The sequence below is a fragment of the Anopheles maculipalpis genome, chromosome 2RL (genome assembly GCF_943734695.1).
Source record: "Anopheles maculipalpis chromosome 2RL, idAnoMacuDA_375_x, whole genome shotgun sequence".
Taxonomy (NCBI): domain Eukaryota; kingdom Metazoa; phylum Arthropoda; class Insecta; order Diptera; family Culicidae; genus Anopheles; species Anopheles maculipalpis.
The window spans coordinates 80,705,090-80,724,718 of NC_064871.1; the positions used below are offsets into that span (position 1 = coordinate 80,705,090).

The following is a 19,629-nucleotide window of genomic DNA, read 5'->3' on the forward strand; positions in this document are numbered from 1 at the left end:
TACTGTTCTCTTCTATTGCTGAGATGTCCTCTGGAGCTTTTTTTCTTCATCTTTGTTTCTTATTTTACTTTTCGTTTCTTTTTTTTTTACTAATGTAGTTTCATCTTTTTCTTTTGTTACTTTTGTTTTAAGTTTTTTTTTTGTTGTTGTTTCACTTCTATTCTATCGACAAGTTTGAATGTATAAGTGTAGAGGTTTGTGTAGCTGGATAACACCTTACTTTACTTCACGCGGCTGTTTCTCATCGCGTTTCTTTTTTCATCTTGTCCTTCGATTTCTTTTTGCTTGTTTGTTTGTTGATGAACGTGACCGAAATTAAGCATAAGACCGAGAAAAGCTGCATATCTGACGACTACTGTATATGGGAGAGAAAACGAGCGTTTCTGGCACCCTCTTACACATTTGGCCGGTACTGCTGTTGGCGCAGCTGGTTTTGACCACTGCTCTGGATGAAGTCCTCATACGCTTCCTGTATCTCCAGATCTTCGTTCGGATCGACCACCCCGTACTCATCATCATCACTACACAAAGATACAAAAAGCGGGAAAATTGTTGATCAGAAAACCCTTTTCACACACAATATTGTGCTCTACTGTCACTTACTCGTAATCATAGTTTGCGTTCCGGTTTGCATCAGTTGCCACGTGGATCGACAGGAACGAGTGTTCTTCTTCCGTCAACACCTCACCATCGGGCCCATAAAAGACGGGAAGGTTTTGGGCTACGCCCGCACCACCCATCAGCATGGCGTCGGTCGGGACTGGCATCGGTGGAACGGCCGCGGCCGGTTCCTCGCTTCGGCCCCAAGCATTTTTTCGTAGCGTAAACACCGATCGGATCATTGCTTCCGTGGACGACTGGACATTCGTCTGGTTTTCGAGCTTGCTCAGAATAGATTCCACCTTTTCCGGACAGTCTTGTTCCAGTTCGTACCCGCAGAGCTGTAACGGTTGGTAGATAAGTAGATTGTTACAGGGGAAACATATCGGCATCTTACGAGCGTAACATTATCATACCTTCAAGCATTGGCAAACACATTTCGTGTTTTCCGGTCCTTCCTTGCCGAGCAGAATTTCGATCGCGTTTATGATGTGCTCCGAAATCGTTTTGCCGAATGGTTGCTACAAACAAACAGATAAATACAATTCACGTATTCACAAGCTCCTGTGTTGAGTGTCAATATTAAGAGCAATCGTACCTGCGGATCACGCAGCTGCATGTACAGTTCGGCCAGGAAAAGCGTAGCACCGCGTACCTTCACCTGTTCGTTCTTCATGAACTGAGGCAGCTCACCGCTCTGGTCCTCCATCTTGAGCCGCAACAGTTCCCGCAGTGCTAGGTTGGGCCCATTGTTCAAACTGTCCAGCAGTTTACACAGACGCGCACCCATGTAGCGGAAGTTGGGTTCCCTGATTGACTGCATAATTTTGGAGTGCGATTGTTTTTGAAATGATAAATGAAGGGGTGTTTAGTAGGCTCTCTCTCTCTCCGCACATTCGCTTCTCCTGCTTCTATTCATCTAACCTGCTCGAAAATCATCTCAATTGTGCTGCTCAACACATAATGATCCTGGCGCAGATCGCCCAACTTTTCCGGCAGCTTTTTCTTGACCGAATCATCAAACAGCCCCGGATTGTCGAACAGTTCCGCAATCACGCCGGTCAGATAGTCGATTGCTTGCGTTTGTCTGTAAGATATCTGAGAGTCAGAGCAAGAGAAACGCGAATTGAATGAGGAAACACATTCTTATTAATATAAATTTCAAATTTCATAATCAGACAGCTTTTGCCATCTTCAGGAAAGAAGCGCTTGATGTAAGGTGTAAAAAAGCAGGAAAACAGAATATAAAAAGCTAGATACGTAGATGAGGAAGAAATAACCCTTAAACAATAATGACAAAAAAGGAAAAAAACTAAGTAAAAGTGAAATAAACACCAAATAGTAACTCAAACATGCAAACATAAAATGGAAAAAAAAATAGGAACGTCACCAAACACAAAACACAAATCGAGCAAATGAAGTTAGTAATAGTAGTTTTGTAAGTGAAACAACGAAACACACATTTGTGTAGCACAAGAATATATTATGTGTAAAAGAAAGAAGAACCATACAACAAAACAAATCACACAAAAAATAACACAAACACAAAACATTTTCAATCAATCAATACGAAATCGAAAGCTTTCGATGATTTAACAAAAAAAAAATAATTTAATTAAACAACCGATAAACAAAAGGATTTAACATTCAACTACGTATATGGTACAGAGTACATCTAAACTGCGTCCTATTTCTATAGAGCCACTCTTTATTTCTGGATAGGGAACTGTACCAGCTCTGGGGAGGTTAGAAAAACAAGGCGTGTAGGCGACAGCGGCGCCGGTCTTCAAACGGCAGCACCGGGGTTCAAATCCATCCGGACAGTGCCTCCGTAGTGAGGACTAACTATCTAACTACGTGGTATCGGAGAGTCTAGTAAGCTATTCGATGGCCGGCGTGACCCAAGAGGTCGTTAAGCCAAGAAGAAAAAGTTTGATGCCTATTCTAGCTTTGAAATAAGTTTTGGAAATTTTACCAATTCAAAATTCAATTCAATTTTGCAAAAAATATCTCAGAAAGTGTCAGGATGCCTTGCAAGCTTTATATCATGGATATATTGAGATGATGATAGTAAGTGATTACTATTTTAAAACATAAATATCCTTTTAAATAAAGTGGCGCTATAGAAAATGAATGCGTTGCACATTTTTAGTATGCCTAGTATTATGACAGAACAGAAGTAAGCATTTAGTTTGTCGTAACGACAAGCGTGAGCTTAAAACAAATGATGAACAGAAACGAATGCAGGAAAGAGAAAACCAGAAACAAGCAAAAATCCGTGTCCAACACGATGGATCCTTCTTCCTTAAGACATGTTCTACGATGCAGGATGCTTAGGTGTTAGGCTTGAACGACGCAACAACAGCAAACATTCATGAAGATGTGGTGGTGGTGGTTTGTGGTGGTAGTTTGCGAAGGGATTGTGGCTGGGTGGTATGCGCTTTTTCTTTTGTCCTGGTGGCGTCACCCTACCTGTTCGATGTCTTCCTGAAAGTTGGTATCCCAGTTCGGAGCCATCATATTGTTGTAGCCACCGGCCGCCCCAGGCCCTCCACCGTCCATAAAATCCTGTTGATGATTTCCACCGTACTGCTGCTGCGGCTGATGTTGTTGGTGATGATGCGACTGATGATGATGCTGTCGGGAGCGATGGTGATGGTGCTGATGCTGCTGCTGGCCACCATTGTTGTACTTTCGGTGATCACCTCCCATACCACCCTGTTGCACATGATGGTTGTTCTGGTAGCCATACGAACCGTACGCTTGATGTGGCTGCTGCTGATGGTGATGATGGTAGCCATGATGTTGCTGACCACGGTGCTGCTGATGATGCTGCTGATGATGCTGCTGATGATGCATTGGCTGTTGGTGGTGATGATGGTGATTGAACTGTGGTTGTGTGTATGTGCACATTCCCGTGTTAAGCATTATCAACGTTTTATGTATACAAAAATAAGGACAGCAGGGGCGTGCATGTTGTTGATTTTTGGGGACGGTTTTTTGTATAATAAATAGGAGTAACGGATCCAGAGCATCGGGGTGCGTAATTGTACAATAATTGAGAAGAATTCATATTAGTACATTGTTTTGTATAATTTACGTATGTAATATTCGCATTCACATGAGTAGAATAGAAATCATGTGAATAAGGTAGATAGGAGAGTAGACACAACAGATAGAGAATCGCTCATCAGACAGGAATGAATCCCGTAAATACATATGTTAGTAAAAGAAGAACAGCACATGATGGAAAAAAGAGTAACATATAAAATAGATAGGAAAAACAGAAAGATAGAAGATATATCAATAAGCACAACAGGAATAGATCAAAAGATATAAAATATTTAAAAAAAAACAACTCAAGAAGAAAAGGACAATACCAATATAACCAAAAAGAAACAGCAAATATATAAAGGAATAAGGTACAAAAATACACATTGCAGTCAATAGAAAAAAGAAAAAATACATAAATAAAACACATTACTGATTTCTTACACAACAAACAAAACCACAATAATACGTTCCAGAGAAAGTTGTTGAGCCTTTCAAATTAGGCATCAATCCCTTAGATTTCCCCGAATGTGCTGGTTTTTGACGTTATGATTGCTTTTTTTTCATTTGCAATTTTGAGGATAGTTTTTATAGGATAGGATAGGATAGATTTGATCAAGAAATTTAAATAAAATCAAAACGGCCTTGTTTTTATGTTCTATATACTTGCAATAAAGAGCGCAATTTTTAGATAGTAAGAAAACAGGGGTTGTTATCTAAAGCTGCGGTTTTTTTATACAGGTAGACACTTGTGTTTCTTTTAGGCTGAAAATTTGCTAGTTCCCAATACTAAACCAAGATCCAGAAAAATACCGAATAAAATAGTAGAGAAGTGTACGAAAGAGAGTAAAACTCACCTCCTTCCCATTATCACCACCGTCCACAATCTGCATATTACTTAACCGGTTCTGCAATGTCATCGGTGAGGCGTATTCGTATCCACTGCTGCCGCCGCCTCCACCACTTCCATCACCACCGCCCTGTGCAATCGCAAACCGTTGATGCACTTGTGACGTAGGCGGTTGATGCATTCCCATCTGCGATTGATTTTGTTCCATATTTTGGATGTACTCAGATAATTGGGACTTCGGTACGAACACCTCCGCGTTGGGAGACAGTTTGCTGTGCGTTTTGACTTTTATATAAAAAAAAAAAACAGAAGAACGAAGGATATATTAATCGTGTTTAGGCTGTTTGAAGGTAACAAATGTGGGGATCGTTCGAAACGTGGTTTAATTTGATATTTAAGTATGAATCGTGTACATCCTTACAGCGATCGCGGCTCGTATTTTGTCAGTGTGTGGGTGTGTGTGTGTGCGCGATACAAGAGAAGGATCTCGGAAGTGCAGTGGCTCCTCCAATGCCAATGATCATCAGTATCCAATTTTCCCCTAATCAATGCGGTGCGGTGAGTATGTGCAATTTACGGTTGCGATAACGGTGAACTGTTGAGGTTTTGGGGAACCGCACATATTGATATCCATCCACAACCGAAACGTGGCTGATCGCCAATAAGCATGACTTTCTCTCCTCCACGACTTAATATTAACTGTATTGCCATGCTACTTCCGTGTTTTTCTCCCCCAGTCCTGCTCCTTCTTCTTCTTCTGCTCTCTCTCTCTCTCTCTATCTTTCTTCGCTTCTTTTCTATTTCCAGACATTTTTGGCACACAGTTAGGGGTAATGGTTCAGGCCTGCTGTTTATTGGGAACGATGACGGAACATCGAGGAAGTACGCTTCATTCATGAGCGATGAATCACGCCGGTTGAATGAGCGATTAAACAGATGCAAAAAAAAAAACAAAACAAAACGAACGAATAGCACATTCCGAGCACGCTGAACCACAACACAAGCGCCACATTGCCAGGTAATTTGAAACATAAATTTTAAGCCTACGAAAAAATGAGTTTTTTTGTTTTTAGCGGTTTTGTTATCGCAGGTGGGAAAGATTGCTCCTGAACGCTGGTCCTGCTTCCTACACTACCCTATTTTATCTACTGAAATATTTAATTAATATTTTGGTTTTATATGCATGGATGGGTTTTGTTTATGTCCTGCATACCTTCCATCTTAGAAGTTGAATAAATTACAAATTAAAAATACATCAACTTTGCAGGGCATAGCTACTGGAGAGGACTTATTTAACTTAATGTTGATAGAATCCTATAGTTAAGAGATGTAATGCATCCTTTTGCAGGCTATTAGCTAGATTGAAGATTTCGAACAAAATACTTCCGATCTTATCCAGGATCCATACCATAACATATGGATTAATATTCCGACCCACCTTCTATGGGTAGAAGAGTGCATCGCAAGTATTTTAAGTCATTGAAGCTTTGACATGCTGTTTAACGGTCTATTCACAACTCTCGTCTATAACTTTCAATACCGATAACGTCTTAAGCACAAGACAGCAACTTTCTGGCTAGGCATTGATCTTTGATGTGACTTCGTGCGGTATTGGTCGTCTGCCAAATCTTACCCCTCGTGGCACATATTCCCCTCCCCTCCTCCATATTATGAGGAGTCCAGAAATTGTAATTCGCACTGCACGAGACTAGCAGTTATAATTCACTGTACAATAGTGAGATCATCATACAGCTCGTAGAGCTGGCATTTTATAGCAGCTCTTCTAAACGTTTTCTTCTTCTTTTTCTTGGTTTAGAAGAGAACCGGATGTGATAAGAATACTGGTTCTGTTTTTTTATTCATAAAGGACGACCAGGCCGTATTACTTACAATAACTTAAATGTAAGATACTCCTTTCATCTTTTCTGGGAGACATTTCCTTCTCCGAGCCGGGAAAGGTCACCATATCCCGGGTGATACGGGTCCTGTTCTCGTCTATACATTTTCAATATAGTATACTGCTTGGCCCGTCGTGTTTGACGGTTTGAGTGGAGATGTATCTCTCAGGCTGTAGTAAAACCTGTAGCCATCAGTCTTTGATTTCTGGAGCGAAACGGAGGTATTTTCAAATTATTTTTCTTTTTCTTTGCTTAACGATCTTCTAGGTTCTTTTGGCTTACTAGACTAGCTGATATTATGTAGTTGGAGTTCTCACTAAGGGATTTAAACCCAGTTTTTTGTAGGGATTCAGCTTGTAAAACTAGGAAACCGCCATGGGGGTACATTTAGCTAAACAAAACGCTTGTTTTGATCTACGACCGGGAGGTCGAAAGACGGTTCCGCTTTCAATACGAAATCAGCTATTTCCCCTTTTTCTGCTTCCTGTAAACATCTGATAGGATTGTTGTTGATGTTGTTTCCAATATGCACCTAATCAGCTTAATCTTCTTGTAGCTACAAAGAGATAAAAAATCAATTGCATTGAACCGTTCATTTGGGTGATTACCACCCATTCCGTTCAAGTCTCTTCACACTAGAATAGCAAGTGCAATCCCGGAAAGAACACACAACTATACAAGTAGCTCTTGGAAAAGGATTTTACTCCTTCTGCGTTTCTTCTATAAAGGTCACACAGTTGCCTTGATTCCAGGTTCCAGGCAGCAAACGCACCTTTTTTTTCATTTTCAACCAGAAATTCTTCTTTAAGTGTGGTGTGAATTGTCAACATGGGATCCAGCTCACACACACACACACACACACACACACACACACACACACACACACACACACACACACACACGCATCATACCACCGAACCACCAATCTCATCACATCCCATTGCACGTATGCAATCCTCCATTTTTCTCATGAGCGACCATCTTTCTTTTTCATTTTCAATAGCTGATTTTTTCCGTGCTTTTTCCTCTTGGAAGGATATTTTCACAACACATTAAAACAAAAGAAAAAAACAGGAACACCATAAAACGAACGGATATTTGCCTTTTTCTGTGAGAAAAAAGGCAAAATGGGACAATTTAACTCACTATTCGGGGCACGCATCTCAGGATACTCCTTCTGTTGAGCCATATTTGAGGCAGGATATTGGGGAAGACCTGCAGCTCGGAATGGCATACAATATTAAGCACTTTTGCTCCCTGGTGGTGCTGTTTTCCACCAGCTTTTAGCACCAATCTCCTTACAATGTGTCTTTTCAATGCAGCTTTTACGTCGTTTCTCCGCAGGTCATGCAGCTTCTTCACAACCGGGGGACAGGACGGTCAATGCCGTTTGGTGAGTGCAACGCAAAAACAACACGGAAATCGGGCAGCAACACTGGGAAGATGAGGAAGAAGCTTCTTCTCACCAACCAAACTTGCAGAACAACTATCACAGCACAGAATGGAATTATTCCGCACTATACGCACACGCATACAAGCAATGTCCTTCTTCTTCGCCCGTAGTAGAGAAAGGACGTCGAAAGGATATTATTTCACAAGATTAATTCACACTTTTACGTATTTCACTCCAACGGGGAGCTATGAGCTGTGTATGCGCGCGAGTGTGTGCGTTTGTGTATTGGAACGGTTCTAGTTTTATTTATTCAACTGAGCGAATATATTCTCACTTCCGCGTGGACAAATTTGCGTTTTTTTTTTATTCGATTTTCGTGATTCGTTTGTACACCTTTATCACCACTGCTTCTTCCCTCTCTTCGACCTGAACAACAAACACCCTTTTTACACCTTTCTAACTACCGCGTGGCGAAGAACGCGTGTCGCCCGCTGGAAGATAATGAAATTTCGCAAAGCAATCACTTTTTCTACGCTTGTGTACTGCATACACTTGCATTCGTTCTGCACTGCGCACTGGGAGGTATTTTCGTGCCGACTTTCTTTCACACCCCACACAATTGCACAATTTTCGGTTTTGCCTCACGGACTGCAGCCGCCTGACGTGCGTGATTGGTATTTTTTCTTCGATGCTCTTCTTCCTCGATAATTTTCATTTCATTGAACTGTTTCCTTCGCACACGCGTACGCAGAGACACTCGCACGCACACGGTGCTAATGTCAGATGATGCGATTTGACAGCTGTTGGAGCTGTCGTATAGCGAAGGAGACGTGAGTGGGTTTATAAGGTCGGGATGAAAGCTTGCTACAAACGATTTTTTGCCTTTTTGTAGATATGAAAAGAAAACAAAATATTTTTAAAACTGATCAACCGAGAAACTGAGTAAATTTCAACTTTTTTTTACTGGAATTGATCCTTTTATTGAGATTATACAGATAAGTTTGCCTCTTTATTCCAATTCTATTTCATGCTCCATAACAAAAGACATTCTTCTCGCACAAAACTTTATTGTGTTGTATTTGAACCCAACGTTCTTGCTTTAATTTCTTTAATTGACTTACATTAAAATGCGCCAGAAACTGTGCGTGGCCAGTAGTACTTGGGGACGCGCTGCTGGTTAAATGTAGCACGAGGCGGTTTTACCCCCATGATTGCCATGTGTCGCAACGAGGAGGGAGATATCCTGTCGGACGAGCGAGAGCTGACCGACTGGTGCAAGTGCTACTTCGACAGATTAAACTGAAGTAATTTCCAGACCATCACAGTTCTGAATGCTGCCTATCAGATCCTGCTCCGAATACTTTTCTGTAGATTTGCGCCTCTTGCTACAGATTTCGTTGGAATCTAACAAGCTAGATTTACTGGAGGCAAATCGACTACCGACCGAATCTTTACTCTACGGCAGATTCTCCAGAAATGCAGAGAGCATCAGATCGCTACGAATCACCTGTTCATTAAATTCAAGGCGGCATACGATACCATAGAACAAATTCGATGGAAAGCTGGTACTGCTGTTAATGGCCATTATAAACGAGGTACAGTGCAAGGTGAAGGTGTCGAGCATGCTGTCGGAATAGTTTTAATCTTACTGAGGTCTAAAGCGTGAAACGCGAGGCTAATAGAATTTAATTAAGGATCAATGCGAAGAAGACAAAATACCTCCTCGTCGCAGGCTCTGACCGTGATAGAGCCCGACTCGGAAGCATAGTATCAGTTGACGACGACGATCTCGAGGATGCAGAGGAGTTATGCTACCTTGGTACGATCGTAACTTCGGACAACAATGTAAGCAGCGAAATCGGATTGCGAGAGCAAACTCCAGAAGACTCAATGAACACACGAAATGCACGATATATCGCAAAATGATACGTCCGGTAGTCCTCTAACGGGTACGAATCCTGGGCTGTGCTGACGGAGGACGCCAATGCATACAACATTTTCGAACGGCGGTTGCTAAGAACTATCTTTGGCGATATGTGCGAGCGAAAGAGTTTGGTGGTGCTGATATCCTGAGGGTAGTCAAAGTCAGATGATACGATGGTTGAGGCACGTGATGAGGATATCGCACTCATGCCAGAGGAGTACAGCAAGCCCGTTGGCTGGATCAAGTAATGTCAAACCTGTTGCAGCCGAGGATGAAGGACTTCAACCCTACACTGAGTTTCAGAGAATCGGATTGGCGACCTGGCGCCAATTCGGTTCCATTTCTGACCATTTCTGCGCGTCATTCTCAACCATGAGCAGACCAAGAAGAAGAATAAGAAGTTCGGAAGCATCAAAAGAAACGGTACCCATGCTACAATTATTAGCTAATAAATAATCTTGCTTTTCGGTTCCATTTTATTCGCCTTAGTTTTGTTTTGTTTGATACTGTACTGTTTGAAACAGTGAAAAAAAAACTAATCCAATGTGATTTCCAGATTCAAAAAAACTCTATCTGAGCCCATTTTCACACTCCCGTTTGCAACCGGTTGTTTTCCCCAACTGCAAGGAAACTGCACGTGACACGCAAAACAGGGAACATATGAACGGCCTATTCATCATGTTTATGATTTATCTATATATCTCTCTGGCGCGCGTATTTTCACAACTTACAAGGGATTGTAAGGATTTCCCCGATGGAGACTAATAAATTGCTTCGTATCGCTGCTTTTTTTAATCCTGATCTATCTCTCGTTTCTATTGCCGGCTTATAGTCGGCATCAGCATGTGTTTGTATGTTCTTTGTCAGTTGTTTGCCATTTTACCCCTCTGTCCAAATCCCTATTGCTAAGGAGGATGTTGCTTATCAAAAAAATAACGGGCAGAGACAAAGACATCCTGGGGATGTGTATTTCGCGGTACATACAGACAAGTTATGCTGATTTACTTCATCAAAATGATCTTGATGGTGGTGGTGCTGGTTGTTGGTAGTGGTTGTGTTATGCTTTCTTTTTTTTTACAAATTAAAAGTTAATCGGCTTGCCAAAGCTGGCGGCCGTATGGGCTTCTCGAAGAGCTTCCGCACAGGTCGGATGGGCATGGCAAACGCGAGCAACATCCTCCGCCGACGCACCGTATTCCATGGCTAGGACAGACTCGTTGATCAGCTCACCAGCGGCCTGCGGAATAATATTTTCATTATTAGATCAGTAATTTAAAATAACTTTAGAGTAAAATGTAAAATCTCACCGGTCCAATGATATGCACACCAAGCACACGATCCGTCTGCTTATCGGCCAGCACCTTCACGAATCCATCCGTATCGTTGTTCGTCTTGGCACGGGAGTTTGCCGCGAACGGGAACTTGCCGACATTGTACGCCACACCTTCCGCCTTCAGTTCCTCCTCGTTCTTGCCCACCCAGGCCACCTCCGGATGCGTGTACACTACGCTTGGCACACAGTTGTAGTCAATGTGCACGTGGCCACCGAGCATACCCTCAACCGCAACAATACCCTCATCCTCAGCCTTGTGCGCCAACATAGGTCCATGGATACAATCGCCGATCGCGTACACGCTCGGCACAATCGTCTGGAACTGGCTGTTAACCGGCACACGGCCTCGATCATCCTTCACAATACCGACGTTCTCCAGTCCCAGTCCCTCCGTATACGGACGACGGCCAACACACACCAGCAGCACGTCAAACTCCAGATTTTGCTGCGAACCATCCTTCACGTTCTCGACCGTTACGGTCACACCGCTACCACCCTTCGACGCACTGATCACCTTCGTGCCCAGCATAAACTTCATGCCCTGCTTGGTGAGAATTTTTTGGAAGTTCTTCGACACCTCCTGATCGATACCGACACCACCGATCGTGTTGAGAAATTCGATAGCGGTCACTTCCGCCCCGAGTCGGCCCCAAACCGAACCCAACTCCAGCCCAATCACACCGGCACCGATGAGACCAAGTCGTCGCGGTACTTCCTTTAGCTTAAGTGCACCCGTCGATGAGACGATTGTTTCCTCGTCCACTTCAATGCCCGGGAATGGGGTCACTTCCGAGCCGGTTGCGATCAGGATGTTCTTCGTGTTGACCGTTTCCTCACCGCCGTCCACTTTCTTAGCGACCACCGTGTTAGGGCCGGTAATCGTGCCGAAACCGTTGATGTGTGTCACTTTGTTCTTCTTAAAGAGCTGCGCAATACCACCGGTAAGCGATTTGACCGCTTTCGACTTTTGGTCCATCAGTTTGCTCAGATCGAGGCGCACATTCTCGACGACAATACCGCGCGCGGCAAGATCGCCCGAGTGAGCCATGTGGTAGTAGTGCGAATTGTTTAGCAGAGCTTTCGAAGGGATGCAGCCCACATTCAGACAGGTTCCGCCGAGTGTGTCATTCTTTTCGATGCACACGGTCTAAAGGGGTAAAAATAGGAGAAACGAGAAAAATGTTAAAAACTAATCATAATAAGTAAAGCTGTTCGTTTCTAGTGGATATTGCATACGAAGGCATGACATGCTAGGTATTTATCACACACGTTGCGTAAATCAGAAACACATTTTTTCCAAAATACGGACCGCGCCGGATCACAGCTGACCGTTCAACGGTCATTTAATTATAGACGCACTATGGGACAATCGAGAGACATCATTCTATCATATGATGTACCGCGAAATCATCACAACTAGTGATGGGTGGGTCGACCCGAACCTACCTTGGCCGGAGCCATTAATTAGCGACCCGGATCGGTTCGTGTTGCATTCCCAACTCCAACGAGTTCGGATCGCCCCGTGAGTACAGTAACGCATATGTGAGAATCATTATAAAAGCTCACTCGCGAGGAGTTAACAGTCGCCAGAGGGATTCAAATTGCAAATAGTGTTTAAACTGGATGGGGATTGGAACTGCAAAGAGTTTTTCAGACTCTCTTAGGTTTCCTATAAACTTCTCAAAGCGACGTGACGTCGTTTCACAGGTTGCCTACAACCCCTCTTCTCCAGCTCAGTACTTAAAATTTTGATTTAGGATTGTCTTCTGACTTGTTATAACGACTCTCGAAAGAGTTGTAAAAAGAGGCAAATCCCAGTAGGGAGTGAATCATATTTTTTAAATAGTTATTATTCTCATTTCTAGTGCATAGAGTGCAAGGAGAGTTTTTCACCTCATGGTGTTACTTAGCCCGCAGAGTGAGTGAGTGAGTGAGTCATAAGTCGACACAGAACGTGAGTGAGTATAATCCGAAAAAAGTTATTGTAGTACATTACTTTTTTTTGAATCCTACAAAGAATGAGTGAATGATTTAATTATCTTTACCCAAATCCTCTTTCTTGGTTCAAATCAATAACAAGGAGTGAGATTTTTCATCTCTAGACCCGTGGATTCGGGTCGTCTTCAACGTGCAATGGGTTCGAAATGACCATATACTATGCAGCACCTATTATAGGTCATTCGCACCCAAGGATCGAAATCGATTCCTACAGGAACGAACCTAACTGTGGGTCGATTCGTAAAAAAGAGTCGTAAGATCCATCACTAATTTCTACGCGTGTCAATCGGTAAGCGACCCTTTAAAGGGACCTATTTATAACCGAACCGGTCATGTGGGCCACACCACCGACTATGGCCACTCCACTTTCACTTGTTTTTCCACCGTGCGTGCGTGCGTGCTTGTCTGTGACCTTGAAATCCGCAAGCAACGTATTACGCGCGTCACATCTGACAACACATCTGACGTTCAGCTCGGCAAAACGTCCGCAAACAAGCTCCCGCAGGTCATGCCTCCACTGTCTCACAAACGAATAATCACGCGTATCATGTCTTATCAGCTGTCCCTTACGATGCTTCCCAAAACGTTCCAATCACCATCCCGCGCTCCTTCCACGCTCACTTACCTTCATACCGAGCTGTGCGGCTTTGATGGAGGCAACATATCCACCCGGTCCAGAGCCGATAACCACTAGGTCGGCATCGTGTGTCGTCGAGTAGTATCGGCCGTAAAGCGCTCCTAGCACTGCACCATGATTTCGAAGGCTTGCGTTGCCCTACAAATAAAAAAAAGGAGAAAGGACAGTCACACCGTTAGCCCGGATGACGTACAGCACGATTAGAAAAACCGGCGATGCAGGAAGGTGTAAGATCATGGCGTGTTTCGATGGATTTTCACAACATTGCGAACACTTTCCTGCCTCCGTTCAACCCTCGCCCTGTCGTACAAGCCCGATTTTCATCATCCCGCAACATAACGCCATCAATAATCGCGGTCGCAATGATGAGGTGGGGATTGCATAATCGATCCCTTTTCTTCTACCATTTAGCGAGCGGTACACGACGGTGAGGGCCGAAGAGAGATGAAAAAAAAAATCCATCACACCATCCGCACCCGCACACGTTACTAACCTTGACGGCAACGTTCACCAAATAGCGAATGTTGGACTGCATGTTGTTGGTAGAATGCTGATACGGGCAGGTTGGCGGGTTAGATCTTTCCGGTTATCCCCCCGCTAGAGTGGCGCACAGGTTGGCGGAATGCTTCACTTCAGGTGGTCAGTGGCTCGCGCGTAAGTCCTCCGGTCGTCGTTCCGTTCGGGAGAGGTTTCGTGTGCCGCAAAACTGTCCACTTCTCGCTCGCGCAATCGAAAACGGCAAGCAGTTTTTTTTTGTCAATTCGCGAAACCTGCTGACAAACGTCAAACGGGTGACGTTTCACACTTTTGACGGCACCATGCTTCGTTGAGTTTCGTCAATTTTTGGGATTGAACAGTGGGTATGCAATCCGACGGAAAAATGTCGAGTCGCGTTTTTTTGGTGTTGTTGTGCTAAGTTTCCCGCAAATTTTCCGCAGATTTTGTGCCAAAAGTTCTTTTATTTTGCATATCGATCAACACTATAAGTGTTTAAAACAGGTAGTAAATGAGGTTATTGAGTATTAAGCGAAAAATCATCTAAATTCTGAACGCCCTTGCTCTGTTTACTATTCCCATACTAATCGTGTTCTATTTTCTTTCAGGACTGTGTTTTTTGTGTTTTATTTGTGTAAATGGATGGCAGATATATAAAATCAAGCCTGATTGCTGGCACTCTCAGGTAAGTTCAGCATTCATTTTTTATCATATCGTACCAAATATTGGGGCTGGAGAACAACACATACTAGACGGAACATGTCGTTTCGGATAGATTTTGACCTTACTTGTCATGCACTACCGCTTCAATTTGGGTCTCCTTTAATCGAGTGGGCAGCTTTAAAAGATGTTAAGAACTGGGTCTTTCGGTATTGTTCTCATGACATCATCAGCGTACCAGAGCCTAGTCGGTGGCGTATCAACTTGTTTTCCCTGGACCCTGGGCAAATTGGGGAGGGGATTGGGGTTGGGTGTTTTTGTTCGAGGTCCTGCGAATGCATGTTGGCAACAATAATTTTCACACAATTGAAAGGCCAACGTGGGAATGGGGGAGACGGGCTTCCTTTGAGTCCATCGTAAAATGTACTGAGCGGGAAGACATGAGGGAGGGGGATAATTGGATAAGACATGCTGCATCGAGGTAAAGGACAATTGTGTGTCCTGCTCTCCTTCAATGGGCCCCCTTGTACGATTTCTTGCTACGAAGCTCCCAACACCGGGACCCTGTTACGATGCACCTTGTTGTGTCGGGGCCCTAGGCGGCAGCGTACGCCGTCCACCGATAGATCGGCTTCTGAGCCTAGTGAGTCTACTTCGCTACTCAATAGGCCCATTCAATCCTTTTGTAAGATCCAGATATCCTTTAGTAAGTTCCTGCTACGTATGAAAATCTCAAAACGGTCATGTACATGTCATGAGCATTTTCCAACATCTAGATTAAGTTATTAAATGCTTTCAATAAGCAAGACCCTTTGCATTCGGAGAGTTTGACCCGTGAAAACTCTATAACCTCAACAACCTATACGAACAGTGTGCTTTATTCTTTATTTTTACATGTTTTTCATCGTTTCAATTCTAGTTTTCTAGCCATTGCTTCCATCAGTTTGGCATCAGTTTGACGTGGGGAAGCTTGCTTTAGGGAAAGAGAAAGACAGTAAAAAAATAAAAAAATGGGGGTATTGAGGGATATTTAAGCTACTCGCTACGGATGAGTATAGAAGTATAACAATGTATGTATTTGTTTATTTTTTTACTCCCCATGCGGCTGTAATATTGTTGTAATAATCGTAACTGGTTCATACAACGTGTTTTTTTGTCTGCTTCCTATTAGCTAAGAGGAAATTTATAAAACAAAATTACAACTTATAAAAAAAATTGATGAAAGTATATTCATTGGAGAAAGGAAGTAGTAGACTATCTCTCCAAGCGTGGAGAAAAAAGGAAAAGACAAGAAAAAACTCCTACAATCTGTACAACTACACAGCTTCATATATGCAAAACCCTTTCTGGGTCAAGATGTGATGCGATTTCACCATTATCAGCATTGGAATTAAATTAAAATAGCGTTGAAAGGCAACCATTAAACATTAAATTAGCTAATCGAATAGACAGAGTGTAGATTATACCACGAGAGAGTGCTTTATTTGACCCAAAAGCGCTTACAGGTCCAGTTCCCATGGAACACAGGACGTGATGTCGCAAGAAGAGCTTCGTGGCGTATCACGTGGCTTACAAAAGTAGACGGGAAGGGAGGCATGAGTATTTTTCTTTGCATCGAGCTACATATCGAGCTGGGACACAATATTTACAAGCGTGCTCCACCACGGGACCTTGAAAGAATCCTGCGTGGACTACATGAATCGAGGAACGAGCAGTATGTAGCGTTTTCTTCGACGCAATCGTACACCGCCGCCCAATGATCGTCTGGTTCTGGCACGTTGACGCGGTACGTCCAGATAAAACGGATCGCTCAGTACGTCACTCTCTTTGTACTCGTCGTACCCTCTGACTGTGGCGGTAGTCGCTTTGGGACGTGCCGTCGTGCTGATGACCGCTGGCTGCGGTGTGGCAGTACTCGAGTAGGATCCACCGCCATTGCTCGTGATGGAGTAGTTGATCGTACGACCATGATTATCTCGGATGGAGGTACTGGTGGTGACGATCACTTTCGGATGGCCGAGCGGTGCCGGCGAAACACCGACACGAGCGGAGGGTTGGACGCGCGGTGGCGAACTACTGCTGTGGCTCTTGTGATGCTCGTTGTTAATGATAAACCTACTAGTGTTGCTGGTGGTGGTGGTGATGGCGGAGCCACCTCCTCCATTGGGGAGTTTCTTAGAGCTACGATCGTTACTACTGCTAACACTACCACTATTACTGCTGCTGTTGCTACCATTATTACTACTAATTCTATTATTGCTAGAACTATTTGCGCTAGGATTAGTATTAGTTCTATCGCCATCGCTTCTCGTCCCGCTGCTTCTGGTGGGCTCTTTCGCGAAGCGATCTTCACCAGTCTTGCCGGGTGATGCATTCTTGGCGATAACAAATTCACTATTGGTGTTAGACTTAACGCTATCTAGGCTAGAATTTCCCGGATCCGAATCGTCCGCCTCGGAACTGTAATCCTCATCGTACTCGTACTCCACCACCGGGTCCTGCTGCTGGTCCTGATCACCAACCACACCACCACCGTCGGTGTGTGTCTGCTGTCCATTGTTTACCTTACGATCGCCGACCACTACTTGTTCCTTGGAACTGGCCTGTCCTGTCTTACCCTGATGGTGAAACGGAGGATCAGATCGCTTCAACTCCTTGTGCTGTGGAATCTGTGTCAAGTCCTCTACGTCTGGATCGAACTGGAGCGAAATGTCCTTCTGGTTGCGAAGCTGCTGCTCGAAGGGAAGATGCAACGGTACCTGAAAACGAACCGGATACTGTCCGGGGTCAGGAACGGGACGTAAAGGTCGGGCGCATGGTGCAAGAGTAAAGGGTGCAATCTAGCGTGTCTTTAAAACTCACCTGAGGCGGTGGTTGTCTTCGGTAGCCTTCGAAGCGTTCCTCCTGTTGGTGATGATGATGGTGATGCTGTTGTTGCTGTTGCTGCTGCTGCTGTTGGCGCAATATATCCTGCCGCTGTTGGGGTGACATTTGAGGAGCGACCGATTGCGGTAGCTTGAAACCCTGAGCCCTCAAGCGGAACGGTGTCAGTGGAGAGGCAGGCGAAGGCAATGCTAGGGGCGACGAGGAGGCAAGCAGCGGTATTCTCTTTGGTGCTTGTGTTTGCTGTTGTTGCTGCTGCTGCTGACTGGAACCGAATCCGCTCGCTCCTGTTCCGGTTGTGAACGGCGAGCGCTGGGTAGGCGGCGGGGCCACTGATTGAGGTCCATTCTGTTGCTTCTGCTGCTGACGATTGATCTTCTGCGTGTGGAGTAGTAGCAGTGCTTGATGGTTTTTGATTTCGGCTTCATGTTGCTGGACCTGTTTCTGCTGCTGCTGGAGCGCCTTTTGTTGTTGCTTGACGGCCGCTTCCTGTTGGCGTTTTTGTAGCTCCTCGTGCTGCTTGGTGATGGCTTGCTGTTGAAGCAGTTGTTCCTGCTGCTGACGACGCTGGTGCTCTAGCTGTTGCTTCTGTTTGTGCGTCAACGGTGGTTGTGATGGTTGAGACTTAGGTTTAGTGCCACCGGCGGGTGGTGTCGCACCACCTCCAGTTGGTCCACCACTCGCATTGCCCGTAGTATGGGTGGTCACAGTAACGTGCGAGTTCGTTACAGCTAGCGTACCACCATTCTGGAAATGTTGCTGCTGGAAGGATACGGCTGGCTTGACGCCGCCACCGGCTTTCGTCGGCGGTTCCGTTTTTGGTTGATTGCCCTGCTGCTGCTGTTGGAGTGTAAACTGTTGCGGCGAAAAGCTGCCACCCTCTTCCAGCGCCGGGACGACGACCGAATCCTGGTCGCCCGTCTTCTCGTCCGTGTACTCCTCATCCTCGTACTCGTAGTCTTCCTCCTCGGATGGTGGCTTGCGAGAAGTGCTCGAGAACGCGTGCATTGGTGTTGCGATCGTTGAGGATGAGATGGGCTGTGTGAAGCCCTTGTTACCATTGTTAAATACGAACCGTCTCGAGGGGGTCGTAGTTGCGGGAGGTTTCGGAGTTGTCGTGGTGGTAGTGGTAGTAGTGGTAGTCGTCGTACTGGTAGTTGATGAACCTCCTTCGCTACCTTCCTCTTCGGAGCTACCATCTGCAAAGAATATGGGAAGCATTAATGATCTTATCTGGTGTTCTGGCGGCGGGAGGAAATGTTTACCATCTGGTGAAGGAATGATCGTGTTGCCATAAAGCTCCAAGTTTAGGTAGTAGAACTTTTCCGACTTGGAACAGTCGACCTCGTCGACACGCTCGCATACGCGCGTTTCCTGATCAAATACGGTCCCGTTTAGACAGAGGAACTTGATGTCCATTGGTTCGTCACCTTGTCCGATCGTGCACACGTGGAACATCTGGCAGGATGCCTCGAGATCCGCATAGTAGCCACCGATCACTTTGCCGGCGCAAGTGAAATTCGTCTCCGGAAGATTATCAAAGTCAAGGTACTGGAGTACGGAAGCACGGAAAAGCACGATGTAAATTAGTAAAATCAAATGGAAGAAATAATCTTCATAGCAGCACACATACCCCGGGTTCACCCATACAATCCACGCCGAAGAATAGCAGCAAAAACGCAATGAACGTCCCTGTGAAAGAGAGAATCGTGTTAGCTCTGTTTTTTACCAACAACTATTTCGCCCCATGTACACTTACCTTGCGAAAAGGACTGCAGTATCTTTAGAACCTTCATTCTGGATCGTCGCCGCATCTGAAAGACGCCAAAAAGAGGGAAGAAAAGCAAAGGGAAAGATTAGAATGGGGCATGAATTTGGAGCAAGAATTAGAATTCCTTCCATAATTA

General features: G+C 44.5%; 5 protein-coding genes across 5 annotated transcripts in view; 1 reads left to right on the forward strand and 4 right to left on the reverse strand.

Annotated features, from left to right (window-relative positions):
• Nucleotides 1-19,629, forward strand: part of LOC126568598 (probable salivary secreted peptide) — a 380,437-nt gene that overhangs the window by 348,485 nt on the left and 12,323 nt on the right. The gene's annotated exons all lie outside the window — the stretch shown is intronic.
• LOC126567529 (39S ribosomal protein L35, mitochondrial) overlaps nucleotides 1-19,629 on the reverse strand; it is a 142,005-nt gene that overhangs the window by 19,738 nt on the left and 102,638 nt on the right. The gene's annotated exons all lie outside the window — the stretch shown is intronic.
• LOC126568093 (polyadenylate-binding protein-interacting protein 1-like) lies at nucleotides 395-7,588 on the reverse strand. Its single transcript, XM_050224511.1, has 8 exons — nucleotides 7,542-7,588; nucleotides 4,509-4,773; nucleotides 3,073-3,489; nucleotides 1,525-1,698; nucleotides 1,199-1,417; nucleotides 1,017-1,121; nucleotides 604-941; nucleotides 395-521 (listed from the first exon to the last, which is right to left on the reverse strand). Exons 1-8 carry the CDS (start codon nucleotides 7,586-7,588, stop codon nucleotides 395-397), a joined length of 1,692 nt encoding a protein of 563 aa, XP_050080468.1.
• Nucleotides 10,746-14,331, reverse strand: LOC126568145 (dihydrolipoyl dehydrogenase, mitochondrial). Its single transcript, XM_050224571.1, has 4 exons — nucleotides 14,178-14,331; nucleotides 13,673-13,822; nucleotides 11,024-12,196; nucleotides 10,746-10,953 (listed from the first exon to the last, which is right to left on the reverse strand). Exons 1-4 carry the CDS (start codon nucleotides 14,217-14,219, stop codon nucleotides 10,798-10,800), a joined length of 1,521 nt encoding a protein of 506 aa, XP_050080528.1. The 5' UTR covers nucleotides 14,220-14,331; the 3' UTR covers nucleotides 10,746-10,797.
• The window catches only part of LOC126567876 (putative mediator of RNA polymerase II transcription subunit 26), a 48,230-nt gene continuing 45,131 nt past the window's right edge, over nucleotides 16,531-19,629 (reverse strand). Inside the window, exons 2-6 of the mRNA XM_050224218.1 lie at nucleotides 19,482-19,536; nucleotides 19,356-19,414; nucleotides 18,988-19,273; nucleotides 17,702-18,921; nucleotides 16,531-17,616 (exon numbers count right to left, since the gene is read on the reverse strand). Coding sequence (XP_050080175.1) covers nucleotides 16,531-17,616; nucleotides 17,702-18,921; nucleotides 18,988-19,273; nucleotides 19,356-19,414; nucleotides 19,482-19,536 — 2,706 coding nt within the window. The remainder of the gene's footprint in view (nucleotides 17,617-17,701; nucleotides 18,922-18,987; nucleotides 19,274-19,355; nucleotides 19,415-19,481; nucleotides 19,537-19,629) is intronic.